We start from the raw sequence: 19,663 nt of genomic DNA, 5'->3' as shown, positions 1-19,663 counted from the left end.
ACCCAAATTCAGTCACCCACGTCGCACGTAACCTGTAATATAGGCAACCCCGTACATACTAGCTACTCGGATTGAAAAATCCTCGCCGCAGACACAAAGCTGCTTGCTACCGAGTCGACGCTACAGCGCCTCCGAGCGGCCGTGCTTGTAAGGCATTGGAAAAAGGGGAGGGAGTCGTCGTGGGAATGGCCGGGACGTGTAGAAAAATGTGAGCAAATCATAATTGAAAAGAAGGTCAATGGGGGGAGGGGGGGGGGGGGGGGGGGGGGAAGTACCTATTTTGGCAAAAAACAACCAGAACCCGAAAAAAAGCTTTTTTTTTTTTTTTTTTTTACACGAGAGTCTTTGACAGTTTTGGAGTGTTCATCAAAGGCCTCTTTGTTCGTCGCCGCCGCTTCTCTCCGGGTCGTCGAGTCTTTGGCTTACGTCCGTTTCTTTTTTGTTTTGTTTAGTGTGATAAGATATTACAGCACTGTGCAAACTAAACGTAACAAACTAACTGAAACGACAGTTGGCCTTTTTTTTTTTTCTCCCCCTCCTCTCAGTGTGTGATAAAAAGGAGCCTTTTTTCCCCCGGAAAGCTTTCTCAGGCGATTTCTTTTATTCTGCGCATGTAGTCGTGCAGTTCCTCGGGGTCTTGGAAGCCCATGTCCTGACACACCCACTGGATGTCCTCCTCGTCGGCGACGGGGATGGAGTTGTAGGGCAGGTCCTCGGTGGGCAGCGTGGTGAAGGTGGTGAATTTGACCCGCTTGCGCTTGGAGGTGGGCGAGCTGGCCTCCTCGCCGCTCTCCTTGGCCGAGCCGCCGGAGCTGCCGTCCCCGCGGCCGTGCACCTGGCTCTGGACGCTGGTCTGCGAGCTTCCGCTGCTGTGGTGGTCCCCGTGGCAGCACGTCTGGACGCCCTCCAGCGGGTTGGAGGGGCCGTCGGCCTGCTGCGGGGACAGGTCGCACTGGGCTCTCAGCGGCTGGCCGTTGCCCAGGAAGACCCAGTGGTGCGAGTGGTCCATGTTGACCTGGCCCTCGGGCGGTATGCGCTTGTGGCGGTACTTGAGCACAAAGACGATGCAGTTGATGAGAAACACCAGGATGGCCAGGCAGAAGACCCCCAGGAGGGCGTACATGCCGATCTCCAGGTCGGTCATGTTGCGAGGCGAGTGCACGAAGTCGTCTTCCTCCTCGTCGTCCTCCTCCTCCTCCTCCTCTTCGTCGTCGTCCGTTTCCGTGGGCTGCTCCCGGTTGCCCGCGGTGGGGAAATCGGTGTAGTCGATGGGAACGCTGGCCGGTTGCTCGTCGGACGTCTCGTAAATCCTCCCGCCGGAGTCCGGGTCGGCCACCGCGGGGCGTCCGGCGCCGGGCGGCGACTCCGCCTCGCCTTCGGCGGTCGCCTCTTCGTCGGAGTCGTCCTCCTCGGGGCCGAAGCGGACCCTGACGTAGACGGCGGCCGACGCGATCACGCTCTTGCGCTTGGTTTTCTGGCAGGCCTCGCCGATGGTCATCTCCACGCGCACCAGCTCCCCGGAGCCCTCGCCCTCCGCCACCACCACGGGCCAACGCTGCTGGGGCTCCTGAGACACGGAGACCACCTTGTCGTCCAGCGTGGACGCGTTGAAGTTGTAGTCCTTGGGATCGAAGTACGTCAGCGTGGCAGCCGTGTTGTCGCTGAACAGCATCCACACGGACAAGCTGGCCTCCTGTCGGGAAACCAGAATCAAAACACGCTTGGATTAAACCAGTGGTGGGAAGTAACAAAATATAAATGGTAAATCTTTTTTTCCCCCCAAGATCTGAATCAATCCAGATCCCAACCACGCTTAACTTTACCTCTCTGCAGGTACGGAGATGTGAAGAACTATTGCTCAAATTCTTATTTTTTTGCATAGCTTCCCCACTTTAATGTTTACGATCATCCAACAAATGTAAATACAAGACCAAGACATCCCAAGTAAATATAAAATTCAGTTTTGAAATGGGGACTTTATTTATGAATCAAAAAAAAAAAAAAAAAAACATTCAAAGCTACCTGAATGAGAGAAGGAAGTAGTAATAACTGCACAACATTTTTTCTTTTTCTCTGTCAAAACACCCCCTCGCACCACAGTTTGCACTGTTGTGTCACCCCGCATGTTTAATTCAAAGCTTCCGCTTCAGAGGCTGTCTTCCATCTGTTGCGTCGTGTGAAGGTGAGCGAGGTAACTCGAGGTTCAACTCGGAGATGGCGCTTGTCGCCGTGGTAACAGATGGAGTCGGTGGACCGATCTCAGCAGGATTGAGACAAGATTAAAACGTGTTCCGAGTTTTAAGAGCGTCATCCCGAAATAACCACCAGGTGAAAGTCTTTGAATGACAACAATAAACACTTTGAACTATAACAACAACAACAACAAAAAAACCTAAAGGGAAATGGCAACACTTGCTGCTGGGCGGTGTAGCAAAAACCAGGAACAGGACTTGTGTTTATGTTTCTAGTCTCGAGGTTCATCACAGGCTAAAAGAAACGACTCCAAAAACTGCATTATAACGAGTACAGACACGAACTAAAAAGTAGAGCGAAATGACAAACGTGAAAAAAAGTGAATAGGTACCAAGTGATAAACAGGAACAGGAATTTGAACCCTAACGAAATGACAACAAAAGCAAAACTGCAGCCATTATACCTGTCGACTTAAAACTAACGCTAAGTGCCAACTTGTTGTTGCGAGAACAGGAGCAGGCGCAGGAGCAGGAACGTGACATCATGTATTATAGAAATGACTCCGAAAACAGCACTATACATAATCACATTTAGATTAAAGTAAATCTGCAAATGCGGAGCTAATGTTGTTGCCAGAACAGGAGCAGGAACAGGAACATGACATCACACTAAAATCAAATGACTCCAACACTATAATGACGATAAGACGTGTTTATTTAAATAGCAAAGTTGGGGCTGGCGGGGTTGCAAAAACAGGAACAGGAAATCACAAGCTCTGGGGAAGGACTCCTAAAAAGCCCACATTTTAATGAGAAAACAAGACTGGCAGAGTTACAGCTGACAGTGTTTTAAGAACATTAGGGTCACCTAAAAAAAAAAAAAGAGATGAGGCGTGTTTAAATTTGTCATAATGTGATTTAAAGTCATCACGATGACTTATAAAGTTGTCATGATGAGATTTAAAGTCAACAATTGACGAGAGGATCCAGTTTTTTTCTCTCTCTCGCTATGTGACCCTAATACGCCGTCGTAATAACGAGGGGCCTCGCAGTATGATAAACAAACCTAACTGACAGACATGAAAACGGCTCCGTACTCCGTTTGGAACTTGAGAGAGGACCTTGATGTTTGTGTACACGAGCCGACTTTCCACTCGTTTCAAGCGCAACGGAGGACGTCAGAAAAGTTTCCCGGCCAATCAAAAGGCTGCCGGAATCCTTTGAGAGGACCCCCCCCACCCCCCGACTGAGTTTTATTGCCCCCGCACACCCGCCGCCGAGCGGCCTCGGAGAGCACTACTATTAGAACACTACATTACAATAATTACATTTCAAGGTGGCCGGAAAGCGTAAAGCACAAAATAAAAAAATGGAATTGAATGCCCGCCTCGCTGCGCTGGATGCGCGTGTTGTTGAATTGTCACACACGCCGCTCCGGGTGATGAACGGCTGCCAATGACTTCTGTAGACTCGTCTGGAAAGAACTTTTTAGATTTTATGTGAAGAGACATCTGTCCAATTTTATTCTTATGAAAATACATGTATTTTTTTTCTTGTAATATTACAGCTTTATTCTAATAAAGTGAGAAATATTTTCTCGTAAAATTACATTTTTTCTTGTAATATTTGAATTTGATTCTCATAAAATAAAATATCTTCAGAATATTCCAACATTATTCCAAAAATGTTTTTTCCTTGTAATATTGAGACTATTGTAAAATAAAAACAGACAAAAAAGAAACGTTATATTTTTTCTTATTAATTACGACTTCGTTTTAATAAAAATGAAATAACTTTTCTCACAATATTCCAACTTTATCCTGGGAAGATTACATATTGTAATATTTCAACTTTATTCTCATAAAATGAAACAAAATATTCAGATAATATTCAATATTTATTGTAATGCAATGTATTTTTCTTCTAATATTATGGTTGAATAAAATTATATTCTTTCAATATATATTAGATGCATAAAAACCTCACAATATTCCAACTGAATTCTCATGAAACACATGAAAACATTCTTTACAACTTTATTCTCATAATTAAAAAAAATATATATCCCAACTTTACTCTCATAAAATGAGACATTCTCATGATATTCCAACTTCATTTCAATGAAATGTATTTTTGTTATAATATTACTTTTTTCTCAAAATAAAAACATTTTGTTGCAATATTATGTTTTTTACCCATTTTGTTTTTCATAAAGTTCTGCCTTCTTTCTTATAATATTTAATATTTGTTTTCCACGTAATTGTATTAATACAATTTTAATTAAAATCTTTTTAATTTTTATTCTCATTAAATATTCTTTTCTCATGATTTCAGGACTTTAATTTTGTAAAATGACCTTATTTTCAGGGTTTTTTCCCCTCGCAAAAATTCTGCCCAATTTCTTGTGTTGCTACCACTTTTCCCTCATTAAAAAAGATGTGCCATGATGCTGGGACTATTTTTGGAATCTTAGATATAAGTATTTCTTCCCGATTTTCTCATAATATTAGGACATATATTTTCAGGGAATAAAAAAAGCCTTTTCCCCTGTCATTTGACTACTTTATTCTCATTTAATATTGTTTTCTCCTCAGAAAAACAGTATTGCTAAATCATACCCAAAAGGCGGGCGTCGGCATACCTGCTTGGGAGCGCCGAGCGTCTGGAGGCCGGCGGCCTTGGCGACCAAGGTGTGGCTGTTGCCGGGGCTGGGCTGCAGCGACAGGCTCAAGCCCGACACGACGTGGACGCGTAGCTGGCTGACGGAAACTTTGTCGTCCGTGACGGAGAAGGCCGCCCGGCCCAGCGCCGCGTCCACGGCCAGAGGAGAGTCCACCTGGGGGAACACAACGGGAGGGCGGCTATTCGTTGCGTACGCGGGCGGGGGAGACAAACACGACGACGACGACGTCATCCTCCCCTCTCGGGCGGCTCGTAAAGTCGACGCGACAACAGCGTCTCCCCTTCAAGTCTTAAAGAGATGTGTCAACAACAGTGTCCGTCTAATTTTCTCAACTTGATTCATTTTTCTGGTTTTGAAATTCTAGTAACTTTCCAACTTTACTCAGACACAATCAAAACAACCACCCAAACCGTTTTCAATGTGGACACTTGAACCGCTGGCGAAAACAGTCGCCCGAGCCAGACGCCAAATAGCTCAAGATCGATAGCACACAAAGGGTTCCCTCCGTCAACCGTTCACGGGTTTTCACCTCCATCCATCCATCCATCGATACCACTAACTGGAAAACTTTGCTTCCTGTAAGACCTCAGCCTGTCACATAAACAGTGTGTGTGTGTGTGTGTGTGTGTGGATTGCCACGTGAAGCGTGGGGCTCCTGGATTTCTGGCACATGAATCCATCACCAGAAGACCCATATGCAAGCGAGACGCGTCTGCACGGCCGCCGGAGTCAAGTTGCTTCCCCGACGATGATGCATGAATGCTGTGGAGTTACCAAGGCGCAGTAGGACGCGCACGCAAAATGATATCAAAACGTTACTAGTGTTCCCCCACTATACGGTATATGTTCCAGAGCCACCCACCATGGGTGAAAATCCACAACACACAGTGACCGTACAAATATAGTTGAACCTCTTCCACATGCTTTAAACGCATTTAAACATATGAAGACACTTGAAAGTGTACTAAAACACACTTTAAAAAATATTTTCAAGTATCCCGAAGCGTCTCTTCTCACTCTCTCGCTGTCAAGAAAAGGAAGACTATCGTATAAAATCACTTTGATGAAACAAACAGACAAAAGACAATTAATCATTGTATGTTTAAACATTAAAATGTTCAACCAAACCACATCATTTCATCTAACTAAATGCTTGCATAATAATGTGAAAAGCCACAGATGGACTTTTTTCATGTAATAGTACAACTATTGCAAAAGATATATATTTTTGCAAATTTATTCTATTTAATTCTCTCTTTTTTGTTTTAATATTACAACTTTATTCATTTATGTTTTGAATCTGGCGAGAAATTTGTGTGACCTCAGAGGTCACACCCCAACCAGTCGCCCCCCCCCCCCCCCTTTTTTTTCCCCGGGCATATTTTTCACAAAAATATCAGTCATCTTGCGACTTGTATGATTTCAGCTACTGTAAAAACAACATTTTTTGACTGATCTCTCTTGGCCGTTGTTAGCGTGCCAATCTAACGATGGCACGGCAAAGTGACTGGCAGGATCAAAACCATTTCTGAACACGCCAATGCTTCCTCAACATGGGCGAGCTACATCTGGCGGCAGATTCAGCCGGGCCTCGGGCAGATTGCAAATGATCAATTACTCGTTTAAAATGACAGATGGGCACCTTGTATCTTTCCTGCCTGTTTCTGGCGTCCATCCATCAGGCCGCCGCTTTCGCCCCTGACAGCGTTGGAACGCCATCTCTCACGGTGATCAAAACTTTCGCCCGGCCTAACTTTCCTCGCCCGTCCCCGTCTAAATGTAAATCAGCCTGGCCGCGGTAGTAACTCGCTTTATAAAGGACCTCTGAACCCGTTTCGGTTGACGCCTTTATGCGCGCTTTACCTTTTTTACGACGCCGACTTTGACTTCGACGGCGGCTTGGCGAGGAGCAAGGCCGAGTTAATTGCGCGGAAGGCTCGAAACGACACGGCGAAAGCTTCGAAAGTGTCGGTGACGTGTCGTCGTTTGACCTCAGAATAACAGCTGTCAATCACCGCGATGGCACAGCGGCTCGTAATACGCGGAAAAGCATTTGAAGCGCTTTAAAACATTGCCGCTTTGAAACCGTGAGAACAAACCCCGCGTTGAAGGCAACGATCGGAACTACAGGTGGAAGAAACGACAACAACGCAGCCGGGAAGTTTCAGCTAGATCATAGGTGTCAAACTCAAGGCCCAGGGGCCAGATGCGGCCCGCCACATCATTTGATGTGGCCCGCGAAAGAAAGCAAATCGTGCTCGTCAACTTCCGTGATTTTTGCTAAAATCTGTACCCAAATTGTCATAATAATAAACAATAATGTTGAGATATTGCATTTTTCTGTTACCAAACCCTTCTTCTACTGTAACTTAAACAATACTTGAACAAACTATTATCCTTGTCTTCTGATTTCAAAACTAGTTATTCCTCAATTTGTTGTGTAATGGTAATAATATGTTTTGATGATGATTAAACCTTTATATGGTTTCACGGTTCTAACGGGCCTCTGAGGGAAATCATAAGTACAATGCGGCCCGAGACAAAAAAAAAAAAACACCCCTGATCTATATCATTTTATCCGAGAGGAGACTGAGGGCGGCGAGTCTAACCTTTAAAACGGTGGATCCCAGTTCCAGGCCCACCAGGACCGTCCTGTCCACCAGCTCGGCTACGCGGGGGTCGGCCACCTTGAGCGAGTCCTGGACCAGGTCGGTGACGTCCACCTGCCAGTCGGGCCCCAGCATGGTGATGACTTGGTCGGTGCCTTCGGTGGACGTGGTGTGGAACTGGGTCAGGACTTTGACCAGGGCCCGCTGGTACTGCAGCGTGCAGCCTCGGCTCACCCGCCGATCGTCCTCGTCCTCGTCGGCGTCGCTGTCCCGGGTGCTCCTTGGGGGAAAAACAAGCCTGCTTAATTAACCCACTTACGACATTTTCTTAACTTAAATTACATAGTCTGGAATTTCTAAGATTCGTTTGATTTGATTTAGTAGGTAATTGTACAAAACCGTACAGCATAAAGTCACTTGCGACATGAGGAATGGTCATGAAATTCAGTGGAAAAAAAGTGTCGCATTAAGTCACTGAAAACATCAGAAATGGGTCGTGGAATTTAGTTGGAAATTGTACGAAAAAAGGAGATGACAAGATAAATGGTTATGAAAAAATTACTAGGAAATGGTACAAAAAGTGCGCCATTAAGTCGGTAGTGACCTCATAAATTGTGAATAAGAATTTTGGCGGAAATTGTGCAAAAAAGTAGACGTCATGAATGAATATTTTGAATTTTGTAGAAAAATGTGCAAAAAAAATGGTCATGGCATTTAGTATGAAATCATAAACGGTCTGGAATTTAGTAGCAAATGTCCCAAAAATTGGGGCATAAAGTCACTAAAGACATTCTAAAATCATCATTTCACTTCATGAAATTCAGAAGGAATTAGTACGAAGAAGTATGCAATGATCAACAGCATCATTGGCAACAATCTTACTGATATGCAGATTGACCTGTCCACCAGTGCTGATTACATCGTGGCCCGTATTTCAGGTCCTATTCAATCTGCGCTGGCTTGGCGGCTCCTTTTAAATCATGTCAGCGCCACTAGAACACAAGTGCTTATAATTGGACCTGTTCCCTGAATCAATGACTTTGTCGCACCTCCGCTGCGCCTCCTGAATGTCAAGGAGGAGGTTGAGGTGGAGGAGGAAGTCGAAGCCTGTCAACTTCTGCTGCGGGAACTTGTGTGGCTCACCTTGTCATGCGGCACAATTCAGCCCGCTTTGGTAACAAATTGCATAAAAGCAAAAACACAAACAAAAACATCATTGTAACTGATGACATCAGAAACGGTCGTTCGGAATGTTGTCAGAAATGGTCCAATAGCACGCAGGCGTGGCATCAAGTCACTTATGGTATCATAAGTGGTCATGGTCTTTAGTAGGAAAAGAGTATGGCATCACAAACTTCATAAATGGTCAGAGAATTGAATCGAAAATGCACACAAAATGGCTCACAATCCCTTAAGCCATATTTCTTTGTGTGCAATTTGCCACAAAATTCTTATGTGACATTTAAGATGACATCAGTGACTTTATGATCATAAATAGTGATGGAATTTAGTAGGACGGCATACAAAAAAGTGTGACATATGTCACGAATGGTAATGGAATTCAGGAGAAATGAAAGCCATAAAGTCACTGAGGACATACATGGTTGGGAAATTTAGTAGGAAATGTACAAAAATGTGTGGCACAAGTCAGAAACGGTCGTACAAATTTTGCAGGAAATACAAGCCATGAAGTCACTGATGACATCATTGGAGAGGGAGGAGGAAGTGGCAGCCTGTCAAGTTGTGCTGCGGCAACTCATCTTTTGGTGTTGAGCAGATTGCGCTCAGCCAGGGAAGCACCTGGCACGTTTAACCCCGCTTTGCCCAAACAGGGCCCGCGTCCAAATAGCAGCTGCTTATCGCTTATTCCCGACTGGGACTTTTTTTTTTTTTTTTTTTTTCTCCCCCCTCTCTCACCCCCCTTCCCTCTCGACATCAAGACGGGATAATGCGACGGTGGACGAGTGCCGAGCATCTCATCAGCATTATGATGACAAATTCCAAAACGGAGCGGAGACCCTTAAGAACAGATGGCGCGCACATTGAGACGCGCAGATCTCAGCGCTTGGCAGCAGCTGCCCACTTTAAAGACGTGACACGTTAGTGTCGCTTTTTACTAACTCAGAAGGAGGTGTATTTTGTCATCAGCCAATATCGCTGACTTAATGAGACAATGTTTTGGGGGTACATTTCCTACTAAATTCCATGACTATTTTTGACATCCTCTATGATTTTATTCCTAATAATAAGTTCCCACTAAATTTCACGACCATTTATGGCATCGTAGTTGATGTTATGGCAGGACTTTTTTTGTACAATTTACAACTGAATTGTTAATTTGTCCATCACTTTTTTTTTTTTTGCAATCTATTTATATAATATTACCAATAAAATATGTAATCAGCATTTATGATGTCATCAGTGACTTTTTGCGATACCTTTATTGTATGATTTTCTAGCTACATTCCCAATGACCATTTACGATGTCATCAGTGTCATTATGTCATACATTGGTTCATATTTTGTCCACATTTCAAGACCATTTATGACAACATAAGTGATTTTATACTGAATTGACTTTAATACTACTCTTTTTTTTGTGCGATTTCTTACTAAATACAATGACCATTTATGATGTAATCAGTGACTTAATGCCATAATTCCGTACATTACCTACTAAATTCTTGTTGACCATTTATTTCAGTGACTTATTGCCATAGGAGTTCTAAAAATCCTTTCCCACTAAATTCTGTGACCATTTATGATTTGATCAGAGACTTTATGCCATACGTTTCTTGCTTAATTTCTGACAAAATTCCGTGACATCATTAAATTTTAGTTTATGATTTCATGCTGAAGTCTTAATGACCATTTATGTTGTCATCTTATTTTTGTACAATCTCCTACTAAATTCTTAGTGACCATTCATGATGTCATCAGCAACTTTATGCCATACTGTTTTGTATGATTGCCTCCAAAAACCCTTTATCTACTTTTTCCACGGCCCATCCACGATGTCATTAGTAACTTAATGCATATTCTTTGTATCATTTCCTACAAAATTCATTTCTTGATGTAATAAGTGACTTTATTCCAGCCTTTTTTTTTGGGGGGGGGGGGGGTACCATTTCCCGCAAAATTCCTAATCACCATCTATGATGACGTGATACCATACTTTTCTATCCGTTTACAGTCGCTCCGTGCGCCTGGCTGTCGTCTGGGATTTGTTTTGCGTCTCGCGCCATTCAAACAGGAGCCTGCCCGACACGACTCGCCACTGCGCGATCAGGTAAGTGAGTTTCGCCGATAACAGCAGACTGAGACCACTCGTGAGTCATTCACTTAAAAACGCAGCCTGGGTAAAAACCGCCGAGACGCTGAGGCGCTCCGTCTCCGTCAAAGACGTCCAACCGCTCTCAAGCTCTGGATTAGCTTCAATAGGGTTCATATTATTCCTCGGCCAGATGAATACTGTCTCCTCCGATTAGGGTCTGGCATAGTGGTGGATAATGCAGCCACTGACTGTAACAAAGAGACACAGCGGACCAGGAGACCTCATTGTTGTTGTTGTTGCTGTGGGAGTGAGTGAAGGTCCACAGTGTGCCACTCAACGTGGAAGTGAGGTCGTGTCGAGGGAAGAGGCAAGACTGGAGGCTACTAACGACAATAGAAGCGCAAATCGAAGTGATTATAGCACAGTCTTGCCCCATGAAAAAAGGTGACAATTCATGAGTAAATAACACCGCCTGGAAAGGTTTATAATAGCCTATAAATATCACAAGATGGCAGGAGAGCCCTACTTTTTTTAAGCTATTCGTCATGTTACAGATTTGAAAGAAACTTCATTCTAGGAAAATTCCATTCAGTCAGTCTTGTGACGCGATGATTTTATTCCCGTAATATGATTTTCTTCCAGGAAAAGTTTGAGTTATTCGGGTGAGAGTCTTCTTTTTAATTTGTCAAAGTGATGTTATACAACAGTCTCCCATTCTTTGACGCAAGAGAGTGAGAAGAGGCACGAAGGAATATTTTTAAAAAAGTGTGTTTAACTGACTTTAAATGTGCTTAAAGCGTGTGGGAGGGGTAAAACTATTTTTCCAAAAAGTTTTGATATGGTCTATGTCGCAAGATCACTTGAGTGGTTCTGGAACACATCCCCCGCAATAAGTGAGGGTTCAGTGAATAATTACGCTAGTGGGAATATAAAAAAGAAAAAAAAGAAAAACATGGAGCCTATGCAATATGTTTTGCAGGCGCTCAGGGTCATTTGAAGTCCCCCCTCCTCCCCCCCCGTCCCTTTCAAAGCACCTTAAACGCGCCGTTTGTATTCCGCGTTCATTCGCGTGCTTTGGGTGGATGGTGATGTACTCCAGCGGGGAGGATGGCAGCCAAGCGCGCCCATCTTAATGTCGCCATTAAACATCTCCTAAATGAAGTCTTGTGGGCTTGTTTGTTACTGCGCCGTGCATGACCGGCATGCCGGAGCACCTGCGCGGGATTGTCATCGAGGCCGTTTGTCATTGGAGGGACGCCCTCAATCTCCCGTTGGCTGCCGTTTTGTTTTTAAACGGTCACGCGACTTATTTTGTCTTCGGCGTCTGGGGTTGAGTTGATGTTAATTGCGCCTTTGGCCATATGGCAAAGAAACGAAGCAACATATCTTGCCTTTATTTGCACTTTGGCATGACAGCAAAAAGACCAAGAATCTCATCTTTACCTTCACTTGCACTATGCCAAGATAAACAGGAAGCAAATGACTGTATCTTGCCTTCAGTTGCGCTTTGGCAGGACAACAACTAGACAAAAGTAACAAATGTGTGCGTTCAATCGCGCTTTGGAAAAAAAACAGCTCAAGCAACATATCGTGCCTCACTTCCCATTTGGCAAGATAAACAGACAACGCGACGTATCTTGCCTTCAATTGCACTTTGCCAAGATAGCAACATACCTGTACTGTACTGTGCACTGTGGATTACAAAATAAACACTTTTAGTAACCTTGCCTTGTTACCTCTTTGTCAAGATAATCAGAAGCAGCAATATATCTTCTCTTTGCATCTGAAGCATAATATGCTCTGCCTTCATTTACAAATTTGGCAAGTAACATATCTTGCCTCGTTTCCTCTTTGGCGGTATGACGAAAAGCAAAGCAACACATCTTCCCTTTGATTGTGCTTTGGCCAAAGAAAAATCTGAACCAGCATTTTCTTCCTTCATTTGCGCTTCGGTAAGATACCGAACAGCGGAGAAAAGACAACGCAACATATCTTACCTTCAACTGCACTTTGTCTGTGGCGTTCAAATTAGAGTGGGACTGCTCAGGTTCTCCTGCTTTTAATTGCACTTTAACAAGATCACAATCATATGAAGCGGCTTATCCCGACTTGAATTGCTCAAGCTAACAAAAAAGCATTTATCTCCAATGGTAAACATTGAAAAGGAAAAAAAACAACATGCCAGAATGTAACAGCACTAATGTTAAATGCCATTATCATAGAGAGAAAACACAATCCTCAACGCGATTGTTTTTGAGCCAAGCCTATATCCTCCCCGCCGTGTTGCGAAAAGCACTTGTTTGTTCTAAGAGGGCTCGGGTACACATCCTCGCGGCGCTAATGAAGTCTCCGTCTCGGCCTCGTCAGCTAAATGCGTCGTGAGGGCTCCGACGCAAACATGACAAAGCGGCTCAAATTGCACCTGGGAGCCTAGTTTCGCGGCGTGTTCTGTCTAATTGGGACAAAACAAGACCAAAAAAAGACTCCTGCTATTCACTTTCGAGTGTTTTTGACTAACAGGTTCGATGCGCTTTGGATAATGAGTGCAGCGAAAATAAAGTCGTGAGGAAAATGCATCGTGAAGGTAGAAAACCCTTGAAACGCTATAAATAGCTCAGGTACTGTAACACGCCGACATTAAGATGGCTGCCATCGTTCACATGGTTACCGGAAACCTATCACCTCCATTTTCAAACGGGAACACTGCAAGACTGACAGGATTAGACTGACTGTCAACAAACCAAATTAATCAGTAGCATAACAAGGCAAGTTATGTGCTGTCTGTTTGTTATCAAGGCAAAAAGAAAACGAGGCAAGATAATTTGCTTCAGCGACGCCTTGAGATGAGCGTGACCCGACTGGCAAGTTTTAACTGTTAATTCCCATGATCACCGTAATCTTATGACTATTGGTACATTTTAGAGTGCAGTATTAATAATTAAGTTCCTTATTTTAATTTTGTAGGGTTCCAACTTCTTCGCCGTGAATCATTTTGGGTATTGTGGTCATGTACACTAGTATATATCCTTCGTATATCGATGTTGGTATTTCATATAGCGGCCAATATATCGGTTCTCTGCGTCGGTCCCAAAAATGGCACCTACCTGGTGATGATCCGAGTGCCTATATGGATCCTACCGAGTGTTTGAGCGCCTCGTTCCTCACCTGCGGTCGGGCAGAATGGGCACCCGCCACCCTTTGATGAAGCTAAGGTTGCTGTCGGACAGTTCCACTCGCAGGGGGAGCTTGGGCACCCAGACGGTGAGCTCCAGGGGTGCGCTCAGGTGCTCGTAGCTGAAGATGACCCTGGCGTTCATGGAGCCTCGCGTCTCCTTGCCGTTGACGAACACGTAGTCGCAATTCATCGAGACCTGTCGCACAGAGCAGGGGTAAAGGTCAAGGGAAGGCGCATAGGTCTATATGGTCATGGTCACCGCGGGTGATGATATACAGAGCGGGGACACCAGCGGCTGTCGACGGCGCAATTTATTTGTTGTTTCAAGGTTTGACTCTTGATGTGCAGAAAATATACTACGAGGGGCAAAATTAGCCACCAGCAGCTCAGAAATCATTGGACATCCCTCGTAACAAGGCACACAAAACAAGTCTGAAGGAATGTTAGTGTTCAAAGTCATGAAATAATATCGTGGATCCTGGATATCCGACAACCAAACGGCAAAAAGCAGTGTACACAGTGGTTGTTTAAAGAATACAGTAGTGCCAAAAGATACTAGTGACCTGGCTTACGAGTTTTGTTTGTTTTTTTGCTTTGACTTGTGAGCAAAAATTTGAGATACAAGCACTGCATGGTGGCAACAGATTTTTGAACACAAATGAAACTGTGGAGTAACAAGTAGCTGGATAATATAGCAACACTCACGACTATACTGTATATTCTTTATCGTCTGCAAAGAACGACTAACAACTGCGGCTAACTGAGGAGCTGAGACAGTCTTCGTATAGCTGTGTATCTGTGTTACACTGCCCCCAGTTGGCCAAGGCTTGCACATTCGAAGGAGCAGCACAATCTCCATCGAGCTGAAGCAAAATAAATGCTTAATTCTTCACATTCTATTTAATTATGACATAGAAATCAATCAATCTACTTTTTTGGGCCATAAACCAACTCGCAAGCAGCAATGACAAGATAAACTCCTTGGCGGCGGTAGCTCTCCATATGGGGCAGCAGGATAATAAAAGCCGTTTGTGTCCTTCAGGTCGGGCGAGGCGGGACGGATCGTAAGAGTTTACTGGGCGAAACCGTGCTGGTGAACGTAAGACCCATATGTGCCACCTTGTTTCCCGCCTCTGTTGTCGTGTATGCACATGAATTGAATAAACACAACCCAAGTATGTGTGATATGCAGATGAGGCCCTCGACTGGCATACTACAGTTTATCTATATCTATATCAATAGACAGGAACAGGTGTTGCGGTGCGTTCGAGGGGTCTCGCCGACGTCGTTTATCATTTTTCATTATCCATTACAGCCACAAGCAACTGAGCCGTGTGATATCGAGCGTGCTCGCTTGGCTAACCGTGCCTCTGCTAATTTAATAGCACTCCTTCAGGCACGGAAAATACACTTGACACTTCAATAACTATCTGCACTTACAGTAGTTCTGGGATCATTTATCCGGCCGGGCTAGAAGACGACCGTCCCAGGAACCTTGGGGATAGGGTCCGCATCTCTGAACATATCAGATCGGAACCTTTTAAGACCACAAACTTCAAGTTCCAGAAACGTTACGGCAGTAGTTGCGGATTGGCACCGCCTAGAAACAAGAACTAAAAGTTCCTGGAACGTTGCGGCTGTAGTTGCAGATAGGGTTGAGCAGCAGTGTGGTCACAGCAGTTCATGCCTCAAAATTCAGTCATATTTTTACATTTCCTCAAATAAAATCCATCTCTCAAGAGTTGCCAGACAAATAAACAGCTCCCTTTCCCCATCAGGAAACACGCAAAGTATGAAAAATGATCTCATGCTAACAGTGATTAGCATTCCAGGAGGCTCGTGTTCCACAATGTTGTGTGCCTCCGCCCATCTTCAGTCGAGTAAACAAACGCTCTGGCCACCTTGGCGGTAAAAAGTACTTTTATTATTCGCTCCAGTTCTGTTGGTGCATGCGACGTCAATAGAAGATGAGGCCAACGCGTGCCACCCCTCCACCGCCGTCCCCAGACCCCCCCCCCACCCGCCACTGCCCTCGGGTGCCGTGACTCACAGACGCCATGCGAAGGCGGCAGAGATAAGGCCTTGTGTCATCCCGTCACATCGCACGCCTGCGGTACTCTACCTGAACCAAGCGCGGACGCATTTTTGGAGCAATTTTAAAAATAGATATAAATCAAAAAAGATGCAGAATAAAAATAATAATACCCCACCCCCAAATAGAAGTACATTTAAAATGGGAACACCAAATGAAAATACTTTTCAATCAAGTACAATAAAATACAAATTAATAAAAAATGTGCAAAATAAAATAGAAATAAAATAAAAATAATGAAATAAAATAAAATAAATTATTAACATGAGAACAAAAGGGTAAGAAAATAATCAAAGCAAGGTCAAAATATTAAAATACAATAATTAATCAAATGAAATTCAATAAAATAGACAATTTTAATAAAATAGTATAATAAAATACAAATTAATTATAAATAGAATAAAATTCTAATATATTAGAATAGTTAAATAGAATACAAATTATGAAACATTACACTAAGAGGGTAAAAAAATACTAAAGCAAAAGAATAGAAAATTGTGAAATAATAAAAGGTGGAAATTAAAATCGAAATACATTTAAAATTGAGAATTAATCTAAAAATAAATTAAACAGTAGAATAAAAGAAATTAAAGCAAAATAGTAAAATTAAATTAAAACCAGAGACATAGAATGCAAATCTATTTAAAATAGTAAAAATAAAATGCTGATAAAAGAAAAATAATTAAATTAAATACATACAAGATATTAAAACACAAATGAATTTAAAAAATGGTTTGCAATAACAAAGTAAAATACGAGAAAAAAAATAATATTTTTGAATAAAATAAAATCAAATACACAAATGAATGAAAAATTGTCAAATAAGGCCAATAACATCTCAGGAGTGTATATTTATGTTGACTGATATTGTTTCCAACCTAGAAAGGGCGGTCCTAGCTCAGGACAGCCGGTCCTTCAACAACTGCTACTTGTGTTCGTGAGTGCCCAGATGCTGCCGCGCTTTAATTACCTGCAATCGCTGAAGTGGATCACACTCACACACACGCGCATAATCTCCTTCAATTTGTACGGAAGTGTCACAAATGAATGTGTGAATGATATGTGGGAAGAAGAAACCGCCATCATCTCTCCTCATATTTCGACATCCTCTGATTAATTGCCAGCCCCAAGGCGGCGGGGGTTAGCGCCCCACCCCCCTCCCCAAGCGACGGCATGTTAAATGGAATGAAAGCTGACACATGGCTCGGCATTAGTGGGCACAGTGTCGCCGCTAAGGAGCTTCCGTCGCCGTGATGGATGTGTGTTAAACGGATGTGAGCTAATTTAGCCGCACTAGCCTAAGCGGCCACGCACACGCGCACACACGCACTTACACATGTATTAGCTTGTTGTTACTCGGATTAATGAGGCTAAAGATGATCTGTTGGCTCGACAAAAGGGAGAAGAAAAAGTCGGAAGATGGGGAAACTGCTTTCGGGGCTTTGTTCTCATTCAGTTACAAAAGTACTAGTGACAGTGGCCGCCGGCGTTTGGATGTTAAAAGTCTGGCGAGTTTGTCCCAAAAGGTGTGAAAGCAGCAAGCGGGAAAGTCATTTTTTCCCCGCCTGTTTGTTGATGTCAGGAAGCTGTCAGCGTGGACGGGTCGCAGGATTGTAAACAGCAAATGTTCATGTCAATTTCAGCCAGTTGCACTTCACAACATGAAATTTGGTAGGCATGTCTAAGAGCAGACCCACAAATAAGAAAGAAACTAAACCTGAAAACGCGCAGGACGTCTGTCATTTTACTTTGAAGTGACCATTTTAGCCATTTCAGAGCATGCATGAGAAAATCCAGCCCCCATAGCCAGTTGCACTTAACAGCAAGAAATTCTTCCAAGCTGTGCTTTTCCTACACATTTTGTCCCGATCGCTGCCAAATTTGAGCCACATATAAACGACAAATGGACGACTCTACTGTAGATTGGGAACCATTTTAATTTGTGCCGTTGCGTGTGAGCGAAGTTTGACGACTTGAACGGCAATAAAGCATCGCTCGTTTGAAGGACAAACGCTTCTTCCTTCAGCCGTTAATGTAATGGAATAGATGTGTGTGAAAAAGGTCCTTGGGTGGCGTCGCCCTTATTAACCCCGCCACTTTTTCATCCCGCGTTAAATACGACACAATGTGACGCGTCCCCGCCCGAGCAATCTGCTGGCACCGCGGCGGATGCCACAGCGCATTAGCGGCACTGCGGCGGAGGCGGAGGGCGGTGGGAAGCCACCCCGGCGAGTGGAACACCCGCTGCAGTGGCAAACAGCTTTCAACTCGCAATTAGTGGGCCAAATTTATCAGCAGAAAATGGCCGCGGGAGCTCCGGCGAGTATTTCAAGTGTCAGGCCAGGACTCCCTTCATCAGGCTCGCTGCGGCCGTTGCGGTGAATTACGTTGACTCTTTGTTCCCGTCGTCCAGATACACATCAGCAGACGGCGCAGTAAAGCGAGATGGCTGCACACGTAAGGTCAATTCCCTGCAAAATTGCATTAACCCAACGAGAAGTGAGATTTTCCAGCCTGTCTACATGGAAGAGAGGCGGGATATATTACCCGACAACACTCTCTGCCTCCCTGGTTATGATGTATCTATCTCCTGCACCTGCGAGGAGTCCGGCCCGGCCGGCCCGAACTCCATTTGCAGGAGATTAGATCCTCTGATTACCTCCCAACCACTGGACGAAAACTAGACGGGAGCCCCAAAGCCCCTCCGGATCCATTTCAATTAATAATTTAACATTCGAAGGGAGGCGGGTGAAGGGGGGGCCGAGTATGGCGCTCGAGACGAGGCTTGAAAGTTAAAAATGGCCCCTGCGCCTCTTTTTCCACGACATAACATAAAACGATGAGTCGATGTAGGCGAAAAAGCTTCAGCGTTTAGTTCCGACAATCTGTCAAGGATACCCGCTTCCGACTGGGGCTCACTGAGGAAATACACCCAAAATCCTTGTTCGGTTTCGGGCATGGGTCCTTGAGACTTTTTGGTGCATCCTGTCACAATAGACATGTCCACCCAGTTTGACTATAAAGGTTGTCAGGATTTCAAAGAGACTGTGATTCGCAAGGTAAGGCCCTGAATCCCCAAAATATGTTTTTCCTTCATGCAGCAAAAATCTGCCACGAGGAACAATCGGAAGATCTTTCCGCTATTGGGCGACGAGGCTGAAAAGTCTTCGTGCTCACGGTGACTCACACGAGGCCTCCGCATCCCCACTGAGCTCGATCCACCGGCGTGGAACTAAATTCGCAAACTTTACAAAAGAAGCGCACGGACACGGAGCGGCGCGATATGCTCCACGTATGACAAATCAATCGGGTTGTCCACTTGAAAGCGCCTTTGAAGATGAGGAAGTAACTTCTTTTTTTTTTTTCTCTCTCTTCTCCGCAGACCTGAACTGAGATGAAGCCAACATTAGACATTATATGTAGTTACTGTAAATACTAGAACATAATAAATGGGAAACACAAGGCAGTCAGAGTGCAATGATTCGGAATCAATTTTGAACAGTGTCAAGAGCGTGGATGCGATACCAACAGGCTTTGTTCTGATTATTCGTACATTACATTGTGTATCCGATTGATAGCTATTGATCGGAAAGGTCTGAGTGGATGTGCCTCAATTTCCCATAGCGTTTTTCTTCCTT

The 19,663-nt window shown here is 44.1% G+C and overlaps 1 protein-coding gene across 3 annotated transcripts in view; it reads right to left on the bottom strand.

Moving 5' to 3' along the window:
* Nucleotides 1–305: 305 nt before the first annotated feature.
* The window catches only part of tmem132e (transmembrane protein 132E), a 212,709-nt gene continuing 193,351 nt past the window's right edge, over nucleotides 306–19,663 (bottom strand). For 2 of the 3 annotated variants that reach the window (XM_061751910.1, XM_061751909.1), the window contains exons 6-9: nucleotides 13,924–14,129; nucleotides 7,485–7,764; nucleotides 4,834–5,028; nucleotides 306–1,693 (exon numbers count right to left, since the gene is read on the bottom strand). In XM_061751910.1, the coding sequence (XP_061607894.1) occupies nucleotides 587–1,693; nucleotides 4,834–5,028; nucleotides 7,485–7,764; nucleotides 13,924–14,129 (1,788 nt within the window). In that variant the 3' untranslated portion in view covers nucleotides 306–586. The remainder of the gene's footprint in view (nucleotides 1,694–4,833; nucleotides 5,029–7,484; nucleotides 7,765–13,923; nucleotides 14,130–19,663) is intronic. The other variant, XM_061751911.1, reaches the window with a different exon arrangement.

This window comes from Phyllopteryx taeniolatus, chromosome 17, assembly GCF_024500385.1.
Source record: "Phyllopteryx taeniolatus isolate TA_2022b chromosome 17, UOR_Ptae_1.2, whole genome shotgun sequence".
NCBI lineage: Eukaryota > Metazoa > Chordata > Actinopteri > Syngnathiformes > Syngnathidae > Phyllopteryx > Phyllopteryx taeniolatus.
This window is presented reverse-complemented; position numbering and strand designations above follow the sequence as displayed.